Raw genomic sequence first — 14,417 nt, 5'->3', positions numbered from 1 at the left:
GTCGCAACCGATGCCAGTTTTTCGATTCCACAACCCGTCAGAATTTGTGAGACATTTGACAGTGACATTCCTTTCAGGTGGCTAGGGCTGGCGCACTTAAATTGACGGGCGAGAATGGCAGGGGCATTGGAAATAAAGCAGGCTTCACACGCTTCACAACAGACTAGACTAGAGCTCAAATCAGATCCACATGGCTCTAGCAGACATTTGAGTTTGACCATCAACCACAGCATTGTACAGTCGCAGTTGTAGGGGTTTTTGTATAGTGATGCGGTTACTATGGAGGGATAGCCCAGCTCGGATAGGGAGAAAGACGCCAGCCTGTTATTTGCAAGACCGACGTGCCATAGTTGGGGCAAATGCTTCACGACAGCATCTAAGCTGACGCGCGTGATCCGGTTGTACGACAAATAGAGGGATTCTAGATTTGGTAAGTTGCGCAGAGTCCCCCAGTCAACGGTCTCGATCAGGTTGAATTTCAAGTCCAGTGAAGAGAGATTTATGAGTTCTGGAACTTCTGTCAGGTTCTTGATGCGGTTTGAGGAAGCCGCCAGACGGTTAACATCAGCCGGTACGTTTTCAGGGAATGTTGTCAACTTTAAAAACCGACAGCTCAACTTCACCCATTGAAACGTCATGCCCGTTTTGTTTGACCTTTTACAGCCTTGCGGAAAAGCGAAGCCCCCCAGACAGGCAACCCCCAAACAAAGAACGACAGTGAACCAGAGACGACTAGTTTTGCCTCGTTTTTGTGACTGCAGTTTTTCATACACTGACAACATAATGGTCTTCATTTTTCCAACTTTTCAGCCAAACACGTACGGGAATATCAACTTAAAGAGTACCCTGTGTGCCTACTTGACGACAAGGTGTTAAAGAAGAAGAACACTAAGTACTTTCTTGCTAAAGACGACAGGAAAACTTCACCTTCGATGCTGTCCTAAAACAAAACCAAGACGATTTTGTCAGCGAGCGGTGTGAATGTCAGCCTGGAAGTCTCCGTCTGCACCGGCTCCGCAGTATGAAACGCTACCCAGATAAGTCTGCAGCTGGTAGATAACGTGCCTGATTGGAATATTCATTAATTTTTCTGAGAATCTTGAATGACCATGTGAGCCATGGAAAGAAACATGAATGTTGCGTAAGATCCAACAAAGATTATTAGAAATAGTATCTCTCTCTCTTCCCCCCCTCTCTCTCTCTCTCCCATACGTACATTATGTTGATATCATACATGTACATATAGTACATCGTTGCCAAAGTAGGCACAAGCAACGAAGTCATCTCGTACACTTCGCTGAAAGAGAGAAAAAGGAAACCTTTAAGAACTAGTCATGTCGTAGAATTCTCTGTAGTTTATGGAGGTAGACTGATTTAATACCCAGTATTGACGCTCAAGGCGAAGTGTGATTAGTATCGGGTATGAAGACATGCTAAGAATATCTGACAGACCAAACAGAAGATTATATTGCTGATTGCAGTCCGTGCAGACATTGAATCAAAACAGTGTGGGTGGGAAAGTGCCACAGGCATGTCTGTCTCATGCTCAACATGCACGAGTAGTCTTGAATACCATCCTTGAGACAAGAGCTACAATCGACAAAACCAGACTTAGAAATACATGTTAACATCTTGATTTTGACGTTTATTGATCGATAGAACACTCAATAGGGCTTGATGGCCTTGAACTTCATCTAAACAATCTGCACGGACTTTAGTGCTTTATTAGCTTGAGGCTATAGATTTTTTATAGATAATATCTTGGCTGACAATGCCACCTGTGAAAGTAATCTATTAGAAAAAAGAAAAAAAATGATTATGAGAAGAGACAGAATATTAATTTGCTAACTGCTGTACGTGTCGGCATCTCAGAGAGCCTGTCTAGCTCATTGGTTACCAGAGACGTGGGCGTGAAGTGCCCGGATGTGTATCTCAAACCTTTTCACTGCCACTATGATAAGCTAAAAGTTCCGTCTACAATAGTACCACTATGTCTTGTTTACAAAACTTTTAGCTTGTAAGGGTAAAGCAGTTATCCCCTTTGAGGTGAAGCATGATGCTTTTTCAAGTAGCTAGCGGTACGGTGCGAAGCGGCTCCACTACGGCTCGCGTTTTTGGCCAAGCTCATTGGGTCATCTTAATAAATGTGTTGATAATGACTTATAATATATATATTTGACGTGCAGAGGTTTTAATCATAAGCTCGAGGCTAATGCCTAAGCTCTCTCATACACCGGGCCGCCGGCTTTACGTCCCCATCCGAAAGAACGATCCGACTGTTTTCCAATCGTGTCCAGAACCGGGCGCAAACTTGGGCCGCTGGCTCCACGGAAGTTTAACCAGATGTGGCGAGTGGCAGTGTACGCAGACCTCCACACCACGCGGACATGGAGCTATTGAGCAGCCATGTCCCTCAACTTGAATACAACTGCTGCAGCTGTCTTTTTAATGTCAACACTAACGCGCCATTTGATGCCAAGTTCTTATCCATCTAACCGAAACCGGGGGTATACATACTAGTGTATAATTGAGGTGGATACAAGTGGATATAAGTAAGGAAGTCTTCTTAGATATCAGGACAAAAGTGAGGTAAATCAAACTTACAAGAAACAATCATGAAGCTATAGAAAACTTTCATATTGAATACAGCGCCAAAGGGTTTAATTTCATGTGCTACCGACTGGAGCATCGTATGTTTGGGACTAGTATCTAAAATGTGAAAACGAGTGAACAATACCTGCCAGAGCAGACAGAAGATTACATTACTGGCTGCACATCGTGATGAAACGTACGCCTTAAGGGCAGATCGGTAGCCATTTTAACCTTCAGAAAATATCTTTTTTTTTTTACTACTCTCCAAGTTTTCGATGAGGGGGGGGGGGCAGATTATTTACGTTTCCTTCCCCCCAAGAGCTAAAAATCCCGGCCACTTCTAGCCCCCCCCCCCCCATCGAAACCTCTGCTTGGAGAATACTTCTTTACTAGTAAGGTTGCAGTCTTCGTCTAAGATTGGCTTCTTAAACTTTCCCTATGTGACTTCGATAGCGGAAAACTACGACCATAGTTACCGTTTTTGCTGTGATGCATGGTGAAAAGGTTACCATTCTGGAGGAACTCGACAACGGTCCCATGTTCATATCTTTAACAAAATGTATTTCCATTTTTGCACCGCCTGCTTTCATAGTATCTAATGTGAACATGAAAATATAAACCCGAAGCTCTGTTGTTCTTCGTTGTATTCTGCTAGCCTAATGGCAATATTGGTCTTTAGGATTCACAGCCATTTTCCTGTGATTAGCTTGACCTTGATAACCATCTATGATGAATTGTCTAAAACCAACAACAAGAAAGCTAAGTATCACATCATCTGTGTCTTTTGATGTAAATGATATGTACACATGTGCAATGGTGTATGGTGAGGGTCTCCCTGCCTATATATGTGAGGAGTAGCGAGCTACTTTCATCATTAATTGTAGCCGGCCCGCTCTAATTCAACGTTAAGCGTTGTCGGTGAATCCTTCGCAATTGGTTGCATTAATTCTACGTTTGTTATCCCGAATTCATCGTTAAGCTTTATTGACAGATTAACCGCATCGCCAAGTCGGGTCGACACAGGATTACCCAAAAGACAACGAATATATTACAATGGAACAATCCAATGAACTCGTTCCCAAAATCTTAATTTCGCAAGGACATGTCAATTTACTACTCTCCAAGCAGAGCTAGGGTTTCGGCTGGTTTTTAACGTGTTTTTAGGCGTTTTTGTCATGCCTTCTACTTTGTCATCGTTTTTGTTGTGTCGCAAACCCAAGTTTGCGACACAACAAAAACGATGACAAAGTAGAAGGCATGACAAAAACGCCTAAAAACACGTTAAAAACCAGCCGAAACCCTAGCTCTGCTTGGAGAGTATCAATTTACCGCTAATCGATGTACGTGTCGGTCCTCCTGGATTTACCGTTAAGCGTTGATAATCTTTGCCAGGTTCCCCCCATGCAGACCCTCGTGTGTTTTTGTAAAATCACCTCGGGGCGGTCAAGAGTGGTATTGCATGTAAGGTGTGGGTACAGTGGTTGTCTGTAATGATTCATTGCGCAATGTCTCATCACCGCTGTTACTTGGTACGTCACTTCCGTTTCCGGCACGTTCACGCCTGAGCAACTCCTACTCGACGAGTCATTTATCGTCCGTTTTGTCTGTGGTCTAAACGTCCTGGCTATTGGCGCCCATTTCAGGTAGGTTCAACATATTGTTTCTGTCAGAAATTATCGAAAATATCTTCTGTTATACTACTAGAGGTGCGATTGAGTCTTCTAGCGTTAAGGAAACACAGTCTGTTTAACAGAACAACATTTGAGAAGCGATTTGTTGGACCTGAACGTTCAAGGTGTGTTTGTGGGAATGTTCGGATCGCAGTGTGTATTTACATACCGATCCCAATTAGCGATGAGGCTATAGCTTAAGGCGTTAATCGCGTCTTGTTACTGGTAATATTTCTGTCGTTTCTTTTTATTGAAACGTCACTGTCACGTAGTTTATCACGTATTAGATATTAATCTACACGTTACGTGTAACTCGTAAGCCTAAAACGTCCCACTGGCAATCGTTCTGTCGCGACAGACCCCTTTGGGAAAAGTGCTTAATGGAGTTTAATCGGCTCGGCTCAGCCAGTTTAACAACAGCGAGATAGCATCGGTGACCTTCGCGACTCCGCCCACAGCTAATTCTCCACTTTTCATCGCTTCTAACAAAAACACAGACTGATAGAAAGACTTGTAAATCACGAACTAGAATAGTGTTAAAGTCTAGTCGCTCTGAATGTAGTGTTCGCGGTAAATCTAACACTCGGTATTGAGAAATTCATAAAAAGGTGAAGCGCTGAGATGTTTTACGGTTGGATGGATTTGTGCTGGCAGGTTTTTCTTCTGCTTGGTGAATTATTCACGGCGAACAAAGCTTGTCGTCGACAGGTGAAAGGTTAGCTGATTCTTTGGCACACCTTTTCACCCGTCATGACGAGATGGCCTGGGGGTGGAGGTGATCAGTGACGCGTTATTTATCGGCTGTTTGACAAAAACAACATCAACAGATCGGAATGGATATATGGAAGGCGTGGATAATGTATGTACTTAGGAGGGATATATATATATAATCTTCCTAATATCATAATCGATACTACAACTATGTCCTGAGGGGTTAGTGATCAGTGACACGTTATTTATCGGCTCTTTGACAAAAACAACAGATCGGAAAGGCGTAGATAATGTATGTAGTTGGGAGGAAGATACTTAGTATTAGGAGTTGTCATTTTGATTCAAATTGGTAAACATCCAATATGTGACGTACACATATTATCTGCACAATGATATAACAGATTGTATATATACTAAAGAAATTTTGTGAATAATCTACAGTAGCTCTGAATAACCACAGAAAATGATAGTTGGAATTCATTTAATGACGGGAGATTTGATGCCATTTTTCACCGGGCCATAGCTGGATATCATGGACTATTCCTCAATAACTTTCAATACATGAATACGCAGTCGCTACGTTTTATAAAGAGTATTTTGTTACAATATCTAACAATAAGGCAACTTGTCGCCGTCAAATTCAATGTCAGAAATGAATAAACACATAATGATGACACAAATGATTTATGTGTCAGAAGTAAGCGGCAACATTGATTATACAAATATGTGCATGGTTACATGACATTTGTAAACGGTTACACAGCCCACATTCAATATTTACGTTAGCCCATGTATTTTTCCAGCCTGGGGTCTTTACTAGTCTAGTTTTAGTTGGCAGGAAGCGAACGTTGGAGAAAAGACAAGCTAAACATGGCTGGATCTAAAAATTTGATACCGACGGTTGGGGATAGCTAGAGCTAACAAGTTATGAGAGAAACGTGTCACAGTTGTTTGTTTTTAACCTGGTTGCGTCACTTTTCGTCAAGCTAGTTTTGATTGATTGATTGGATAGCTCAATTAGCATGGATAAAGATGAGTGAATGGAATTCTTTCCGGAAGATAGGGCCATACCCTGACTACTACATCGGAATGTACATTAGATTTATAACGGCACCGCCATATGCTGAGACGCGTTAGAAATTACTTTACCAAAGCGCTGGATTTAAGGCATTATCCACGTCTCCACCCGCCTTTCCTTTCCGCCCTCATACATTGATTTCATTGGATGTAAAACCATGGGAAGGTGATTTGATTAGTAACGATTTGGCGGGTAGATATGTTTCTAGGAGGTAGACTCATTCGATCATCGTCTGGAGGACATCCTTAAAACATCCACCGTTGCTGTTACGAGGTTGTTAAAGGGTTTTCCCTATACCCAGTGTCACTATTTTTGTATCAAACCACGCAGTTCTGATGCAAGTCTGAACGAGGTAGAATTTGGCCCAAACATGATTTTTGTTACCCCCCTCAGCACACCCCGCATCCTGGGAAGTGTACATGCACACCACATCCTGATACTACATATAATCACGTGTTGTATGCGTGGCATAACCTGCCGATTGTCTTCCAATTCTATGACTCACCGTGATATACCTTATTTAAAACGTAAAACACGATGTTCTTTTCACTGGTACTGTGCATATGCATATATTTACCTTACAAAAACAAAATGTTTTCACCAGGCACCACAAAAATAAGAGAAAATACGTTAAATGGCGTGAATTTAAGTGGCTGTTTGTTACATATTTCAGTTTGAAGGATATGGTTTTGATGGGTGCGTACTATATACCATGTATGTTGAAACAAGGTGTAGCTAACTAGGGTCGTTGGCTCTATGGTAGATCACAGCATCAGATTGGTCGCTTTAAATTTTAACGGCACCGGGTTGGGAACCGTATGTCTTGGTTTTTCTCCGGATGTTCGTAAATTATAGGAAAGGTTCACGTGTCATCTAAAATAACACAATATTCTTGATTTAAACTGCGTTCATCTGCGTTTTCAACTAAGAAACAACACCAGTTTTTGTAAGGAGTGAGCAATCCACCCTTTCGATATCATATACGTCAGCAACATACATCAGAAATTCTATTGGAAACGGGAAAGCCATAGATCAGACTTTCTGTAACTTCTGACTGAGACACGTGCTCCATTTGTATCTAGTGACTGTTCATTCCTTGACGAAGCCTGGTGCTGTTCAGTCGATAATTTGGGTAATTCCCATTTAAGTCTCTATTGTGTTGAAATTTATAGTTAATCCTGTTCCAGAATGGCTTGTTAGAGAAATCAATTTAACGGATAGTTTAAGTCTAGTGTTGCATGAAAGCGTGTTGAACCGAGATCAGCATAATATAATTAGAAAATAAACTCAAACTCATTGAGGCAAGACAGGGCAATGTTGCAAGTAATTAAGAAGAAATTGTTTGATGTAGATATTGTGCGTCATGAACGCACGAGCTGGAACATGTAATTTCACACTTGATGAGTTGTGTGATTAGTGTTTGTATTTTGGAATGTCAACAGACTTTCCATTGCGTGTATCAGGTTGACAATGACAGGCTGCACATCATGGCGGTTGTGCACAAGACGGTTATGGTGGACTGTTGGCATCATGTTATGGCTGGTATTGTCACAGGTAAGTAACGTCATGTACTTAAAATCTTTTAATTTTTTCTGGGACGATTTAAGCTTGTCTAACGCTTTAAAGGTTGTCAAGGTGGGATAATGATTAGTAGTGGGCGTTGTGAAGATATGAAATATGGCACGTGCATTTTAGTTGAGATTAACGGTTTGTTTGCAGTTTAACGTTGTGTAGGATTTGTTTTGCTCTTACGCTTAATTTCTGAGCATTTTGTATCAAACCGTCCAAGTGTGAAGTTCTTAAAATACCACAATAAAGCAAAATAAGGATAATATGAAATTTGATAATTTTTGCCTGACGGTATATGCTATGGTAAATCTTTTGCAATATTGTATTCCCCAGGCCGCGATATTTCTTACGGCTGGCTCCCTCCGAATAGCAATATTGGACTGTCTTAATATTATTCCTCTTGCACATACAGACAGTCGCACAGCGGTGCCCCTCGCCGTGCCAGTGCTCGACAGCGGCAGAAGGTCTGAAGGTAGACTGCAAAGACAATGAGTTACCGACTGTACCGCGGAACATCCCGGACAACACAGCAGTTCTCCTCCTCCTGAGGAACGGCATCTCCAGAATTCCGGCTGGTAAGGGTCTTTTGCCTAAAACGTAACACCGTCTATGCAATGATAGTGGTTCTACAAACCAGTTTTACAAAATGTCTAGCAATAACAGTCCTTAGAACTATAAATATGTGCGTTTTACTGTATTGTTGTCTTCAGTTTAACTCATGGTCAGTCCATCAAACATACGAGTGTTAAGTTACAGTCAAACCTGTACAAGTGACCACTTCTACATTAGGAATGAATGAATGATTTCATTGCACAATAATAATTCATTAGGACCACATGGTCAATACACAATGCACAAACATTAGGAATCCTGTCTGTGGTGACCACCTGTCCTCATAGACCAGATTTCATCGGCCCCTGAGTTGTCTCCATGGGCAGTTTTGAGTGTATCAGCGTTACGATGCTACATGTTGGAGCCTTGAGAATATTTTGTCCTATTATCTAGGCACGTTTTCGCGGCTTGCCAGACTTCAGAAGCTCAACCTGAAGTACAATCAGCTGACATTCCTTGTGGCAGATGCCTTCCTAGGGCTGAACAGGTAAGCATCCTATTAGATTCTACCGTAGAATAGAGGGGAGAGGCGACTGTATTTGACAATGTGCTCTTCCTCCCCTTTTTTCTCCACCTCTATTATTCTCCTTGATAAAACATGTTCATGAACAAATAAGGAATCACCTATTTTTCGGACAAACCTCAGCTTCCACAGTGTACCGACCCTCTACTTTGTACATGCACATTTACAGAATTTGTGACTCCAGGATTTTGTCAAGGGCGAAGTACATGTCGCCTCCCGTGTCGTTTAAACATGCGTCTAATTTTCCCTTTATGACGTCCTATATGTGACTGTTAAAGGTTTTTGGCCTGGATTCTCAAAATTTGCATTAACAATTGAATGTCAAGATCTTTTCTAAATTTGATAACTCCATCTTTTGATAAAGAACCTCCCACAAGCAAATGGGTATAAAAATTCAATACAAAGTTTCGAATAGCCTAACAACCTCCTCGTTGATGATTCAAATTAATCACTCTAATATTCACCTGTCCAGCCTACAGGATCTAGACCTGTCGAACAACCGGATTACGGCAATAGACGTCCGGACATTCCGGGCCGTTCCGGCACTCCGGAAGCTGAACCTCTCCCGGAACCGGATATGGCACATGACGGCGGAAACCTTCACCGGCCTGACGTCACTTCACACGCTTCTGCTGGCGAATAATCAGCTACCAACTATTGGAAGAGGTAAAGGAGAAAGAAAACGTCTAATAACCATAATGATGTACAGAATCATGATTTATATGTAACCTGTCTTTTCATTTTAGTTGCGTTTTTCTTGAATAAGCTACCTCACAGTGTGATGTATTGTGGTACACTATATAAGGCCACACCAAGTTAATCTTATGGATGACATCCGCGCGCGCATTGATTTTCGCCTGTTGTCAAAAAAAAAAATCACCTCCTCCAAGCCTACACAGAACTCCGGAACTTGCCGACTTAGATTGCCGCAAAAGGCTAGCATTGTGCCGGCTTATCGGAAAACTGGGGGCGTATGTGGATTGGTATGCCATCGATGTTGGCTAGGGGGATTTTGCGTTTGCACAGTTGTACGAGAGGATCGCGGCGGCCATGCAGCGAGTATCGCCAAGACAATTTCAAACACGACCTATCCAGAGTGGCTCTCACACGTGTCTTTTGCAACAATGAGAGACATGGGAGAGGAATTGAGGGATTGGCAGAGGGATTTGTGAGCGTAAACCATGGAATGCTTAATATGGAGTTCAATGCCATGTATGCTGAAACTGCCCTTATGGGTGTATATGAGTATTCTCATCACAGTCATATATCATCCACAGTCCTCGGAGCCAAATACCTTCTAATAGTCTGCTATAATGAACAAGACAACCTACATGTACCTCCTACAAACAAACTGTGTTCTGTGGTTCAATTCGCAATACCAGCTTTGTACTAGTACTAGTTGCCCTGTGGTTTAGCAGCATTTTTTTTTTGCTGGATTTTTCTTTTTTCGCCCGCGCGCATTAGTTTTGGGGTCTCCAGAGGATGTCATCCATAAAATCAACCAAAGTTGGTGTGGCCTAATGCATATAGACAAAGAAAGCCTCAAACTTAAACCTTAGACCACATTGCATGAAGGTATCATACTGCACATGCGCACTTGGAACTGTGAAATGACTTATTGTAAGTCTTTATATATCCGAAAGAAGTCCCCCTCTACCAAAAATGTATGCATACGTATAACAGTGCAGAAAATAATATTGCTTGACAACTAGTGCGTATTTCATTCTTTTTACTGTGCTCAGGTGCTTCCCAGTACATCGGCTGTTTTGAAGACACCGCGGATGACCGAGACTTCCCGGTCAGCCTGACCCACCGGTACTCCCTCAGCCCCGCCAGCTGCGTGGAGACCTGCGCCGCCATGGGATACAGATACGCCGGGCTACAGGATGGTATCATGGTAAGATATAAACACACAGACACACAGACAGGCACACACACACACCTGCGCCGCCATGGGCTACAGCTACGCCGGGCTGCAGGATGGTATCATGGTACGCTATAAACACACAGAGACACTGACAGAGACACCCACACAACACACCCACACCCACGCACACGCACACACACACGCACACACACACGCACACACACGCACACACACGCACACACACGCACACACACACACACACACACACACACACACACATGTACACACACACACACACACACACACACACACACACACACACACACATACTGTGTGGAGAACTGTGCCGCCACGGCCTACAGCTACGTTAGGCTTCAAGATAGTAAGATTTAAGATATTTTTGGCGACACCGCAGGGAAGGAGCCGATTAGGAAATCATTTCTAAAGAGATGATGTATTAAGTTAGTTTGTTGATTGGCTTATTTCTTTGCTTGTAATCAACGTCATTAAAGAATGGCTATGATGGATTTCGACTGGTTTTGGGCGCTTCAACTCGTTAGAGTATGATTATGTATGTATGTATGTAACTATGTATGTATTGGGCGATAGGTAGGCCTTGCAATTGGCTTAGACATTAAACACGGACAGTCTTGTCTTTGTTGTTGCTGTGCCTTTATCTAACGTTGTTGTTGTTCTGCGTATATCTAACATTTATCTATACACTTAGATACATATAGAAAGACGTGTCCTCTTTTCAATTTTTTGGAAAAGACCTTGTACGCCGAATGACAGTTACTCAAGCAACTGGATAAAACTTGAAAACAGTTTCCAAATTGTATCCAGTTGCTCGGGTAACTGTCATTTGGTACATCGTGATTCCTGGATATCTAACCTTCATCAATACAAAGACAATCTGTATCTCTCCCTGCAGTGTCTGTGTGGACACCGGTTCGGGAAGCACGCGAAGCTGGACGAGTCGGAGTGCGGCGGGGGGTGTTCGGGCGGGCTGCCGAGCGGGTGTGGGGGGAACCTGCGGAGCGCCGTGTGGGCCACAGGACCACGTACGTGTGTCTAACCTTATATCTGTATTAGTGTTAGTCTAGCCTGGGATCAAAACTCTTATATCTTCAGAGTCTCTTTCCTCTTCGCGGCAGCTATGATAGGTTCAGATGCCTACTAGTATAACCAATTAAGATCGTTTGTGAATTATGTTGGGATACACAAGGTCATGGTGCCACTTCATGAGTATTTCCATTCATTATTGCTTTGCTGTCGTTTATAGCGTTGTTCAGCAACCTTCCGGCGCTGGATAGCATCACCCTGCACGGTAACCCGTGGTTCTGCGACTGCCTGCAGCACGGCCTGGTCTCTTTTGTGAACAACAGGAGCAGCGAACAGCTTGGAGGCAGTCCGACGTGCGCAGGCCCCCCGGCGGTACAGGGGACACCGCTACTGAACCTGACAATCGCCGACTTACAGCGACAGTGCGCCACTTTCCCACCACCTACAAATGCCAGTAAGGAATTATTTTTTTGGCGACGCTTTAGGGGCGAGCCTTGTGGTAAAGTATTGTGTGCAGTCTGCAAGAATCCTAGGAATTGTACAGGAATGTGTCCACAGGAATTTGTAGTCCAGTATGTTCGGAATGATCGTCCACAGTGGTCGAAAGTGGGCCATCCAGGCCCCCTGGGGGCATTGTCCTAGAAAACCAAGAGAGTCAGACAGTTGATCACTTTTCCTTGGATGCTTGGTAGAAAAACACACATTTTTCTTCTTACCCGGGAAGACAGGAATATTTATGTACAATTATTTCTCATCCTTGTAATCATCTAACCTTTTTGTTACACCAAATAATAGGCTTATAAAAACATTTCTTTTTCAATTAAGCTACAATTTTCATTACATCCGTAAAACAGGAATTGTGTAGATATGTAGAGTGATATGTTTAGGTGAGCTGGATAGATTTCAGTAACGCTACTCTGTCCACAGCACCAACCGCCGCTCCAGTGACGCCACCTTGCGCCCATCCCCAGAAGGACATGCGGTACCTGAGAGTGATGGTGGCCGCCATTGTCGGCTGCTTCCTCATCATCATGAACTTGGTCTTGATCCTCGTGTGCGTCTTCCTGTCCAGACAAAGGTCAGTCTTTTTCATAAGACATTTGATACATTCCTCTCTTAAGTACGGAAAAGGAAAAACATAACGTTTATTTGATGTCTTCAGCTGATTTATCCAGTCATCTTTTTCGTCGGAATGATTGCCAATGGTTGGCATCAGACCTATGAAATGAATATTGACTTTACACAAAGTATTTCAGTAGCATATCCATTTTCATATATTACAAGAAGAAATTCTTTCTTTGAACGTAGGTTGAGATCTAACTAAAAAGAATTATGATTATTGTTGTTCATTGCCGTTTTGATTTTTAAAAGTTTTCTATGTTTGTAGGTAATCAGCATCTTTGATTTGAACTATTTTAGACCAATCACATATATAGCAAAAATCTTAGTTACGTTTTTCTATCGCAGCTACCGACGCGCAACCCGCTACAACAGAGCCGTGGGCAGTGGGAGGAGAATCAACAACTTCAGCCGGGAGAGGAAAGGCGCCGGCCTCCTACCTGACCTGACCTACACGCAGACCTCCGACGTCCCGGATGTAGAGAGCCAACACGAGGAAAACGACGAGTACGACGACTACGCCACGGTGGTGGACCGACTCCTGCGGGAACCCCCCACCCCTGACACGCCCCTGAGCCCGCCATACGCCGTACCATTCAATGCTAAAGTCAACAACATACGTGTAGACGCTCCCAACAACAACGCAGACGCCGACAGGCAGAAAATGGTACCGGGGCGCAGCACCTTCCTCCCGGTTCACCATTTCGACTCCGCGGGTGACATCACAGACTCAGACACAGAAAGAAGTTCACCCGAGGGTATGAACAGTGACATTTCGCCCGAGCAGCTCACGAGAAATTCAAACAGCGGTTCGTTAACGAACAAACCGGCGTTTCCCACCGTCTGTGCCGATGATGACCACGACTACAGCGAAGTTCTGGACGCCACTGATGCCGAGGACACGGAGACAGTGACACAGACACCGCGGGAGGAGGTGAAGGAACAAAACCGTACTGATAACACTGAGGACCATGACTATGACGATCCACCGATGGAGGACTTACTGTGATTAAGGCATAACAAGGAAGCAAACACCTGCTAACAAATATATCTTCGTACCAATACATTCTGAAGTGTATGAAGATAATAAAATGGATAGTTTATTGTACAAATGAAACAAATGATTGCTTTCAGGCCTGACTCCTGGTTGAATTAATTTCATTGTTGATGTCGCCTTTTATCTTTATGCTCATGTCTCAAGATTCTGCGCAACATATTATCATTTTGCTACAGCGAAGTATGCGACTGAATTGGTTTAACTAGCTATCCATAGGACATCACACATGTCTGGCGCTTGTGATATGGACAGAGAAATTACTTGATATACAGTGCGTGGAATTAAAATGTTGAATAGTACAACTAACTTAAAAGTTTTACAAAATCAAAATAATATTGCAATTGAAAAACGGTTGTTACGGTTTGCATATTGTTACATCAATAAAAAAGCCTTTTATCTATGGTATTTTTCTCGTGATCGTTCTTTCAACTTGAAAAGTCATGTCGAATTTCTAGGACACACTAATGAAAGTGATAAATGTCATTTTTACTGGATGCACGGTAACGTCCTATTAGTTATATGGTTTGAAAAAACTACATCTCTTCTATGTAAATATA

At 42.9% G+C, this 14,417-nt stretch overlaps 1 protein-coding gene across 1 annotated transcript; it reads left to right on the top strand.

The window, feature by feature from the left end:
• The first annotated feature begins 4,124 nt into the window (after positions 1-4,124).
• On the top strand, positions 4,125-14,265 carry LOC136430959 (leucine-rich repeat transmembrane neuronal protein 4-like). The gene is made up of 10 exons (XM_066422086.1): positions 4,125-4,235; positions 7,515-7,605; positions 8,033-8,195; positions 8,626-8,719; positions 9,228-9,421; positions 10,498-10,652; positions 11,554-11,683; positions 11,905-12,138; positions 12,612-12,762; positions 13,152-14,265. The coding sequence occupies exons 2-10, from the start codon at positions 7,522-7,524 to the stop codon at positions 13,810-13,812; spliced, it is 1,866 nt and encodes a 621-aa protein (XP_066278183.1). The 5' UTR covers positions 4,125-4,235; positions 7,515-7,521; the 3' UTR covers positions 13,813-14,265.
• The last annotated feature ends 152 nt before the right edge of the window (positions 14,266-14,417 follow it).

The sequence above is a fragment of the Branchiostoma lanceolatum genome, chromosome 1 (assembly GCF_035083965.1).
Source record: "Branchiostoma lanceolatum isolate klBraLanc5 chromosome 1, klBraLanc5.hap2, whole genome shotgun sequence".
Taxonomy (NCBI): Eukaryota; Metazoa; Chordata; class Leptocardii; order Amphioxiformes; family Branchiostomatidae; genus Branchiostoma; species Branchiostoma lanceolatum.
Note: the sequence above shows the minus strand (reverse complement) of the source record. Positions and strands in the feature narration are given on the sequence as shown.